The sequence below is a fragment of the Canis lupus genome, chromosome 28 (assembly GCF_048164855.1).
Source record: "Canis lupus baileyi chromosome 28, mCanLup2.hap1, whole genome shotgun sequence".
Classification (NCBI taxonomy): Eukaryota; Metazoa; Chordata; class Mammalia; order Carnivora; family Canidae; genus Canis; species Canis lupus.
In genome coordinates this window covers 34,433,397-34,443,716 of record NC_132865.1, presented here as the reverse complement: position 1 = coordinate 34,443,716, position 10,320 = coordinate 34,433,397, and the positions used below count along the sequence as shown (strand labels likewise).

Here is a 10,320-nt window from a genome sequence, read left to right as displayed (position 1 = left end):
GTGTAATGCTTGTTTTTAACACAGGTCTTCAAAATTGTAATTATTTCATTTTAACTTTAATTCCGGTTCCCTTCCATGCCACATCAAGACCTCTAGAGGCAGGATAGATGGCCCTTGTTTTCATCAACTGCTTTGTTCCTATTGAGTCAATTTCTCCTGCTTCTATTCTGCACCAAGATTACACCTTGAGGTCAAATGAATTTACCATCATAACAGGCCCCCAAAGCTCAGGTATACTAAGGAACCCTAGAACCTCAAATATTGTATTGAAATGATCGTGTGGCTGACTCTCCTTTGGGAAGTAACAAAACATTTTGTAGGAGTATTAATTTGAAAAAATAAAATAATCCATTCAATCAAAAAAAATTCTGGTTATTTAATTAAATTCAGGTGTATCCATATAATGCAAAATTCATGGAAAGAAATGAAGTATGTGCAGATATAGATATATCTCCCAGATACATAATTAATGATAAAAATCATTTACAGAACAATGTTTAATATTGTTTTTTAAAAAGATATAAATTTTATACAGCTAAAGAGAAAACAGATTATAATTACTTCTTACGTACATGGAGTTTCAAGTAATACATTAACAATACCTCTTTGGGGGGCAGCCCGGGTGGCTCAGCGGTTTAGCGCCGACTTTGGCCCAGGATGTGATCCTGGAGACCTGGGATCAAGTCCCTCGTCAGGCTCCCTGAATGGAGCCTGCTTCTCCCCCTGCCTGTGTCTCTGCCTCTCTCTCTCTGTGGGTCTTTCATGAATAAATAAATAAAATATTTAAAAAAAAAAAACCCCTCTTTGGGATACATTCTATGTAAAGAAAAAAAAAGCAGTTTACAGAACATAATGTATGGGTTTACTTCTCTCACTCTAAAAAGTTTAACTTGCTATAAAAGTGAAATAGACTATTCCTAGGATGAAGGAAATAATTCATCTTACTTTCAAAAGATAAAACTTTGGCTTTCGGATGCCCGGTTGGCTCAGCGGTTTAGCACCGTCTTCAGCCCAGGGCGTGATCTTGAGTCCCAGGATAGAGTCCCATGTAGGGCTCCCTGCATGGAGCCTGCTTCTCCCTCTTCCTGTGTGTCTCTGCCCCCCTCTCTCTGTATCTCCCATGAATAAATAAATAAAATCTTAAAAAACAAACACAACTTTGGCTTTGCCAGGTTCTCCAGTATAGTTAGATCTACATGGTTACTTTTTGGTTGAAGGACACATTTAGAAAGGCCATGCATGCCCCTGGGGATTCACATATATTTCTCCAAGTGCCATTTGACCTAATACCATTGGCTAGCAGTGTACCCTGCTCTGTGGGAATGGAGGTCCTAGTGTGAAAAATATATGCCCTTAGCCAGCCAGTCTTGGTTTGGTTGGAAAATGTCTTCCAGAGACAAAGGAACATACGTATATATTCTTGAGATAGATACTCTAGTATTTTACATATGAGAACTGAGGCCCAAAGACTCACTTACCAAGCCCACATATCCAAAATAACCATGTTTTGAGATCTGATGGTATGGCCAGGATTCTCCTTTTACATTCTTTGGCCTCTTCACTTTATATCCAGAGTTTACACATTTGCACTTAAGGATGTCAGGTGAGGAGATGTGATCCAGCAAATGCACAGCCATGGTGGTTTCTGCTGCCTTATGTTTAGCTCACATTTGTAAAACAGCAGCAGTACTCTGAATCCAAGGGAAATGAGGTAAGGACTGGAGAGGCCCATTTCTTTACATGCCTAATCCATACAAGTTGGCCTCTAACTCTCGAAATCATTGGCACCATTAGCACTACTTAACCTACCTTTAGTTGGTTTCTATATATTCCAAGGTCCTGCAGGTGGTTTGTTTCCAAGTAATTCTTAAATGTTTGAGGAATTGAAGGCAATAGCAGTTCCCAAAATTTTAAATGCTGTATTCTGGCTGTATTACAGGCTCTCTCAATATTACCTATTAGCTTAAATACAACTCCCAAAAATCTGAGTGGGAAGAATTACAATTGTTTATGTATTAGTTACTTTGGCATACATCACTTAAAATTCAGAACTGTTACGAAGGCCATAGAGCTGTTCTTTCAACATCTCCTGATTTACTGAGGCACGCTTTTCCCTATTCTGTAGTCCTAAGTAGCTGTTTTCACAGAATTGTTATTTTCTCAACCAGTTCTCAGGGTATTAAGTGTATTCCAAGACTTCTATGTCGCAATATATTTAGATCATCAAAACAAACTTGCAAGTACCTGCATGGAGGTCACACATCACCAGGCACTTGTTTTAAAATGATTGTAACTGCTACCTAACTAAAGAGCTCTCTTAGCAGTCCTCAATGTAAAGCTTAAAATTGGCTGGAAAACAGGCCAGTAACTCACCATCTGGCTTCTGATTAATAATTCCTTCACTTCCTTTTTAAAAATATTTTGAGAGAGAACACAAGAGGGCCAGTATAGAAAGGCTGAGGGAGAAGCAGACTCCCCATTGAGCAGGGAGCCCAATGAAGGGCTCCATCCTGGGATTCCAGGTCACGACCTGAGCCCAAAGCACACTTAACTGAGCCACCCAGGCACCCCAATAATTCCTTCACTTCTAAACCAAGAACACCAGTTTCTTAGAATGAATCACTGCTCACCTCAGGAGACCTACCTAGACTCCTATTGTGGAATTCTTCAAACACTATGCTTTTGGCTCAATGTTTACTGAACAGTAAGTAAAATCTTTTACCAAGCATATTAGTCAAAAAATACCTGGGATTGAGTTTATCAACTTGGCATATTTCTAGATTCAGTTCCACTCAAATCTCTTAAGTCCAAATTTTCTGAAATCTGAGGAAAAATGGTGAATCCAAAGGACTTGGATGTTGAAAGTAGTGAGATAGGGGATGTGGATTCAATTTTTGAGTGACCCATGTGGTTGCATGGTGAACATGGATTGAGCACACACGTTTTGGGGAGGGAAGAGGATTTTCATTTTAGACATGTCAAGTTTGAGCTATGTGAGATGCAGGTCATCTAGTACACAACTGGATGTACAGAGCAATCTCAGCTGAAGTTCAATTTGAACAGTTACTGAGGACAGTGGACAACAGTCTAGAGTATGGTTTAAGCCTAAATCCAGAGAAAGGCATGACCTTCATGACTATAATCCTATTAAGCATAGCAAATGTGATCACAATGTTACCTATTATCATGCCAACAGGGGATGGCACATAACATGCTTTCCTCTCCTAAAGTTAACATAAATATATTATTTACAGACCATGTTAGTGTAATTCCATATTGGATTTAAATTCCAAGGATTGTCTATAAAACAAGTGTTCTATAGATATAACCATAATGTTAACAAATACTGATCTGTTTTAAAACCTATTAATTTGGGACACCTGGGTGGCTCAGTGGTTGAGCATCTCTGCCTTTGGCTCAGGGCGTGATCCTGGAGTCCTAGGATCAAGTCCTCCATCGGGCTCCCTGTATGGAACCTGCTTTTCTATCTGCCTCTCATGGGAAAAAACCAAAACTATTAATCTAAAATATAATCTGAACATTTCTCAGCAAAACTGCTTAATATAAGGGCCAGTATTTCCAGAACATTTTAAAATTTGCAAGGTTTACTCTAGCCCAAAGAGGAAGGACTATTAATTGGCAGAAACCACTATTTCCCATGTTAGTTACCTGTCCATGTAAGCAGCACCCTGTATCTACTAAGTCAAAATTTTGGGGGTAGAACTCAGATATCCTTTTGGAAAAGCTCCAATATGCAGCCAGTTATGAACCACCACACCGTATACCTTTATCAATACTAAGATCACCGTGTATTTTAATACAATTCAGTTTTTAAGCGATGTCAGGTGTCAACTGCTTTAGTGGCCTCTATGACATACGATGAAAACAAGATAGACCACCCACCTTAGGATGTTCATCTAACTTTGACTACTCCAAAGGTAGGCTAGATTTCACAGCACAACTCTGTATTCCTAAAATTCGTTGGTATGATGAATGTCAACAAGACTTAACAACAACAACAACAAAAAGACTTAACAACAGAATATCAATTTATTAAAAAAGGTTGATTTAAGCATCTGCGATGGTGACTTCAACCTCGACTCCAGGCTCAATACTGATGGAGGTAATCTGCTTAACAATCTCAGAAGGACTGTGCAGATCAATGAGTCGCTTGTGGATCCTCATCTGAAAACGATCCCAAGTCTTAGAACCTTCACCACAAGGAGTCTTTCTCGTAGTGATTCTCAGAGTCTGCGACAAAAGAAACCAACCATTTATGGTTTTGTACTCACCCCCACGACATCTGGAAAATCACCAGTCTCACATATTTCATTTGAATACTTCCCTAAAAGTTCTCAGACACCACTAATTGATAATGGCCAGTGCGTTTTTCCCTCAGCCTGGACAGCGCTCTTAAAAAACACCCCACCCCACCCCACGCAAGGGACAAGTTACCTGTGAAAACCAGCTACCTAACATGAACTCAATCCTACCCAGTTTTTCTTTCAGCGTCTGTGTTCTCTCCACCTCGGCTCACCTTGGTAGGCATCCGCACTGGTCCTTTCACTTTGAGATTCTTTTCCTTTGCACCTCTGATCAAGTCAGCACACACTACAGGAAAATAAAACCGTCTTTCAGTTCGTTCAGAACAGTCCAAGGCGGCGTTAGGAAATTTTAACTCCTGCTGGCTCAGAATAGCGTATAGAACTATCATCATTATTCAACACAGTAATGGTCTCCTCATCGCCAACAAAGATCTAAAAGACACGGTAACAGTTAGGGATACATCATGCTTCCCTTCCCTTTTAAGTTAAGCAACTTGTCGCTGGACTTGAATCAAGAGTGTGCAGCGATAAAGCCAAATTCATGGTTTTGGGGGTTTTTCTGCCCAAGCGTCTCACCCTGAAGGTATCGTACTGACCCTTTTCCAAGGATTTTACGTTGCGGCTGGTTAGAGTAATTCTAATTCGGTGAATCGCCACCTCTGGTTCTACGGGCGTCTTCCCAGTGTCTTTAAACGCCTGTTATCACACAAACGAAACACATTTCTTAAAAGCCTGGACGCGGCCTTCATCAAGAGGCCTCTCAGGCTGCTCCACCATCCCATGAGCCCCTTTACTAGGCAAGGGAGGCTCGGACTCCCGCCGCCGCCTCCTCCCATCCCGGAACCCGTCCCCAGAAGGGACCAAGTCCCGCCGCGTCTCGGACCCCGCGGCGCCGCCGCCCGCCTCACCATGGCTGCGGCGCGGCTTCCTGACCGACTTGTTCCTCAGCGAACAGCGGTGAGTCAGGAGCGGGAGCGGGGCGCCCTGAGCTCCGCTCTAGCTGCGACCGCGTCTTCCTCAAAGAGAAAGGCCGGAGGCCTGCGTAGCGCTTATATAGCTGCGCTGTCGTCCGCATCCGGGTCGCGCACGCGTCTCCGCGCTGCCCCGGAAGAGGAATTGCCCTGACGCCTCGGGAGGCGGCTGCGCGAGCCGGGGCTGCAGTACCCGTGGAGCTGGCGGGAAACGCGCGGTGCGGCTGCGGCTGCGGCCGCCCCCTTTCGGTCCGGCGGAGACAGCGCCCCGCGAGGGGGCGTCCCCGCCGGCGCGGTTTCCCTGGTCCTCTGGTCCTCTGGTCCTCTGGCCCCCTGGGAGGGAGGGCGGGGAGGCGGCGACCTAAAGCCTGAGAAGCTCCTCTGCCTGCCGCGTCCGCCCCTGGCGTCTGCAAAGTCCAAACGACTCCTGCGGTTTTGACGGTGCGGGCGTTGCCTCCTCTACAAACCGAACGGCTGGTTCTCGGAGCAGGTGGGTGACTTAGTTCCGGGTCCGACCCCCGTGGATGTTAGGAAGGATGCCTGACAACCTGGGCGCGTTGTCTTAAGCTTCAGCCGGCAGTTGCTCTTCGTAGCCTGAAACACACGTCCGTGAGTCTTCGCCTGCTGGCTTCCCGGAGCGCAGAGGCCTCCGGTCGGTCTCTAGGAAGCCCCTGACCCTGGGTTCGTTCCTCCTCCGAGGCGATTGCCCTGGCGCGGGTGGAGCATCGCGGCCCCTCCCGGGCGCCCGCGCCGGCCCCCGACCCCCGGTCCGTGGGGATAAGACCCTCCAAGGTCTCCCTGATACCGAGTGCGGGAGACCCAGCGTCGTGGAGAAGCCAAGAGTAGTCCACTGACTTGGGTCCACACAGGAGCGAGAGCGTAAGGAGGACACGAACAACTGAAAGATGACGCTGGGTTAAGTGGAACGAGACGGGAGAGGCTGGTTTTGGTACAGGGCAGAAGGAAGAGTGAATAACCGCATTATTTTGCAGGTGCGCGTGAATGCAGAAGACTTAGTGTGCCCGGACACGAAACCCTGAATGGAGGAGATCTGACCTCTCCCCTTAGGGCTCCTTCTGGAGCCTCCCTCTTCTGTTCCTTGAAGGGAAATTATACTTGAAACTTTTATCAAATAATAGCACTAACCGATTTGGTCATAATTGGGCTTAGCTAATCGCTGGCTCTCTTTGGCTCACAAAAATAGGTATACTAGATTTTTCTGCCACTTAACAATTAATTGAAATATTGAAATAGTTCTGTTTTTGGTTCAGTTATTCTAAGTGTCATCTGGCTGTAAAAACCCTGTTAGTAGAATTTGCAGCAAAAAAACTGAAAGCCTGCATTCTTAGTTTACTGGCCATAACCCAACTGAGACGTTGTAACTTCGGGCTTTAACTTATTGCTATGGCTACCAGGGAATGCTTGGGAAGTATATTTGTGATTTTTTTAATTTTTTTATTTTTATTTTTTTAGGAATAAATCTGGTACAGCTATTCTTAGGTTTCCCTTTCCTTTCAAGTACTTGAGAAAATGGTGGACAAATTAACTACCTTGACTATAGAAAAGAATTTCAGTATAGAAAAAGGCTAAATGTAGCCCAGTATGTATGGGAAAAAATTGTGGATGTGACTAGAATGAAGGAAACAGCTGGTTGAGATAATGTTAGAAAAATGTAATGAAAGCATCACAATTTTCAAATTTATGTTTGGTTCAGACAGTTTGTTATATTTTTCTCTTAAATTAATACTTAACTGCTCCTGTAGCCCCCACATTTTCATTAAAAGTGTAATGTTCTAACATAACGTAAGATATTGGAGAAAAAGTAAAAATTAACAATTTATCCAAAAGAAGAAGAAAATACAGTATGCCATCCTTAATGCCTTAGATCAATTACTAGATATACGTATCCTTTGATGGCTTATCAAGGGATATGCATATTGTAAAATTGTAAGTACTTTTGGTGTTAAGTAAGTTGGCCTCTGGCAAAGTTATACCCAAATAGATACTTCCTCCAGCAGTGTAATGAAGATCTTACTGTGAAAGATGGACTTAAATATCTGTTTCATTTTAAAATTAAAAAATATTCTTAAGACCATTGCAAACTTTATGTTTTCAACATCTCCATTCATAGCCTTCCTTTTCTGATTTTTGTAGGTCTTTTAAAACGATCTCATAAAAACTTTTTACTGTAGGTATTTGTTCCTTTCTGTGGACAGCCATCTACTGGTCTTTTGCTGCAATGACAGTGTCATCATATTCCTTACAAAAGGAAATTAACAGCTTAAAAACTACTTAATTCGTGGTACACATTAGTAAAATAAAAAGAGCAAAATTTCAAATGAATGTGTCAAATGTCTGTTTAGACATTATTTTATTTGCAGAGTTTTTATCTAAATAAATTTGTGTTGAAATTTAAGAATAAAGTCTGAAATTTAACAATAAAAACCAGAAAGTTTAAAACTTTCTCTTGTGGTTACCCATGTTGTATTGATAGGGGAGTGAAATGTGGAGGCAATTCCTTGTGGTTTACAAGGATTACGTGTGAGGACTTGAACAGTACTGGGTACATGACAGCATTAATTAATTACTATTACTGTATTAACTAATATTACTGCATTAATATCCATTTGTTTGATCCTCACATCAACCCTGGAGCGTAAGTGCTGTTATTCATATTTTATGCATGAGAAAGCTGAGGTTAGGTGACCTGCCCAAGGTCACAGGAAAAGCCGGTGTTTGAACCTATGCAGTCTAACTCCAAAGTTTGTGCTCTTAGCCACTGTGCTTATGGTGTCTCTTACTGTTTGTCTCTTACTGTATATTAGCTCTTACTGTTATCATTAGTAGTAGTAGTACGCATCTGCGAGGTGTAAAATCCTATTATGTTGGATAAAGTAGCATAGCAAGGCTGTCTGTATTTTACTTTAGTTGAGGATAGAAATTTTATTGAGCTACTAATATGTGTCCTTTGTAAGGTTGAATCCTTATTTTTTAACTCTTCATTTTTTTGGTTTGAAGTCCTATAGATACCCAAGGCCAGTTAATTCGTTTTGCTCATTAAAATCATTTCACTAAAGTGAGCAGTGGAACAGAACTAGGGACACAGATCTTTTCATTGAGAATGATTCATATGGAACATGCATTGGGTTGATAATTTTTTGATCATATTTAACTGCAGAGCTCAAACAATTCTCTGTAGGGGTAGAAATGTTCTATTCACCAGGCCTTGTAGTACTTCTTTCCCCTCTTCCTTTCTCATGTTCCCAGGCCTGCAGGCCTAGAGATTCTAATGTTTCTTGAAATGCAATTTGAAAAGTTGGTCTACTCCTGTCACATAGTGCCATTTCCTAGTTTTAGCAGAGAACCTGCAAAGGACTCCCATGGTCAGATTTTTGGGATCCTGATATCATGCAGGGGAGCCAGGGATAGATTTACCTATCAATCATTTCCCCCTGAGGTTGTGCTTTTCATGTTGTATAGAATTGGTACAACTTTTTAGAAAATGCCATTTGCCTCCCTTTATGAGAAGATTGAAACCTCTGGCTTTCATGACACAATTCTGCTGCATTGCTTGTGTGGTGGACAGCCCAAATGTAACCCCACAGAGATCTCCACCACCTGTTACTCATGCCCCTGTGGAATCTCCTCCTCTTGAATGTGGACATGTGTAAGATGCTCTAAATGCTGGAATTTGGCAAAAGTGCTGGGATGTCAGATTGAGTAGGGTTCTGACTTCCATCTTCCTGGCAGACTTTCTCTCTTGCTAGCTTTGTTAAAACCAAGCTGACAGGTTGGGAGGTGCTATAGGGAGAGGACCCCAGGCAAGGGAATGAGGGTAGTCTGTGGTCAACAGCCAGCATGAATTGCAGCTTTCAGTCCAATAGCCCCCAAAGAACTGAATAATTGTGTGATTTTGGAAGCAGATATCTCCTTGGTCGAGCTTTCAGATGAGACCTCAGCACTGGCACCCCTTAAGTATTAAGGTACCTCCCAAGGCCTGGTTCTGGGTCTGATGAACACATGTAGGAGAGGCAGCTGCAGTGCAGCAAAGGGGACACTGATAGGAGTTTTGAGGACATGCTTAAGTCCACTGCTAGGGCAGCCATCTCTCATGAGTCATCCTATCTATGTGGGCCTCAGTTTTCTCATTGTAAAAGGAGGGTGCTGGACTATGTGATCTTCCAACTTTGAAAGGCTATTGCATGGAGATAAACAGATCAGAGAATATCTCTTCATTACCAACATATTGCCAGACATTCAAGATGGCTTCTGCTTCCTTTGTCCCTCCTTTGGGCTACCCAACACCAGAGGGAGGAGGCTTGAAATAGCAGAGGAGACTCCCTCTCCTCATTTCAAGTCCTTTGATCTCAGGTGGCCATTCATCTGCTATGGCCAGGATAGCCTCAGTACATCATGACCAAGATGTTACTATTACTAGTGCTAACTTTCACTCAAGAGTGCTCCTATCTGGAATATAGATGTTATAGTTTCCTTACTCAAGCACAAGTCTAATTGGTGATAGCAAGGACAAAGCTTTGAATTAGATCAGTTTAGGGTTTCAAACTGAATTTGACTGAGTTCAATAACCTGAAGTTACCAGAAAGTCATTGATTCTTTCCTAGATTTTAATTAAGGGGTGGGAAAAGATGAGTGACACAATGCAGTTGAAACCAATAATTAGAAGAGAAAACTTTTCCATGTTTATACCCCACTTGATGGGACTCCTCAAGAAATTAATTGACTGCTAAGAAAGACCCTCCATGTTCTGAGATCATTTTTAAAAATTATCCCATGGTTGGTTTCTTTTCTTTCTTTTCTTTTCTTTTCTTTTCTTTTCTTTTCTTTTCTTTTCTTTTCTTTTCTTTTCTTTTCTTTTCTTTCTTGATTTTATTTATTCATGAGAAACACACACACACAGAGGCAGAGACACAGGCAGAGGGAGAAGCAGGCTCCATGCAGGGATCCTGATGTGGGACTCGATCCTGGGACCTCAGGATCACGCCCTGGGCCAAAGGCAGGCACCA

At 42.5% G+C, this 10,320-nt stretch overlaps 1 protein-coding gene, 1 long non-coding RNA gene and 1 other non-coding gene across 3 annotated transcripts; 1 reads left to right on the top strand and 2 right to left on the bottom strand.

Moving 5' to 3' along the window:
- Positions 1 to 4,031: 4,031 nt before the first annotated feature.
- RPS20 (ribosomal protein S20) lies at positions 4,032 to 5,447 on the bottom strand. The gene is made up of 4 exons (XM_072804590.1): positions 5,234 to 5,447; positions 4,922 to 5,021; positions 4,538 to 4,611; positions 4,032 to 4,251 (listed from the first exon to the last, which is right to left on the bottom strand). The coding sequence occupies exons 1-4, from the start codon at positions 5,234 to 5,236 to the stop codon at positions 4,069 to 4,071; spliced, it is 360 nt and encodes a 119-aa protein (XP_072660691.1). The 5' UTR covers positions 5,237 to 5,447; the 3' UTR covers positions 4,032 to 4,068.
- On the bottom strand, positions 4,683 to 4,749 carry LOC140620480 (small nucleolar RNA U54). Its single transcript, XR_012020263.1, has one exon. It is a non-coding gene; the product is annotated as a small nucleolar RNA U54 (small nucleolar RNA).
- Positions 5,448 to 5,536: 89 nt separating the features above from the next.
- LOC140620390 (uncharacterized) lies at positions 5,537 to 7,398 on the top strand. Its single transcript, XR_012020184.1, has 2 exons — positions 5,537 to 5,786; positions 6,289 to 7,398. It is a non-coding gene; the product is annotated as an uncharacterized lncRNA (long non-coding RNA).
- Positions 7,399 to 10,320: the final 2,922 nt, after the last annotated feature.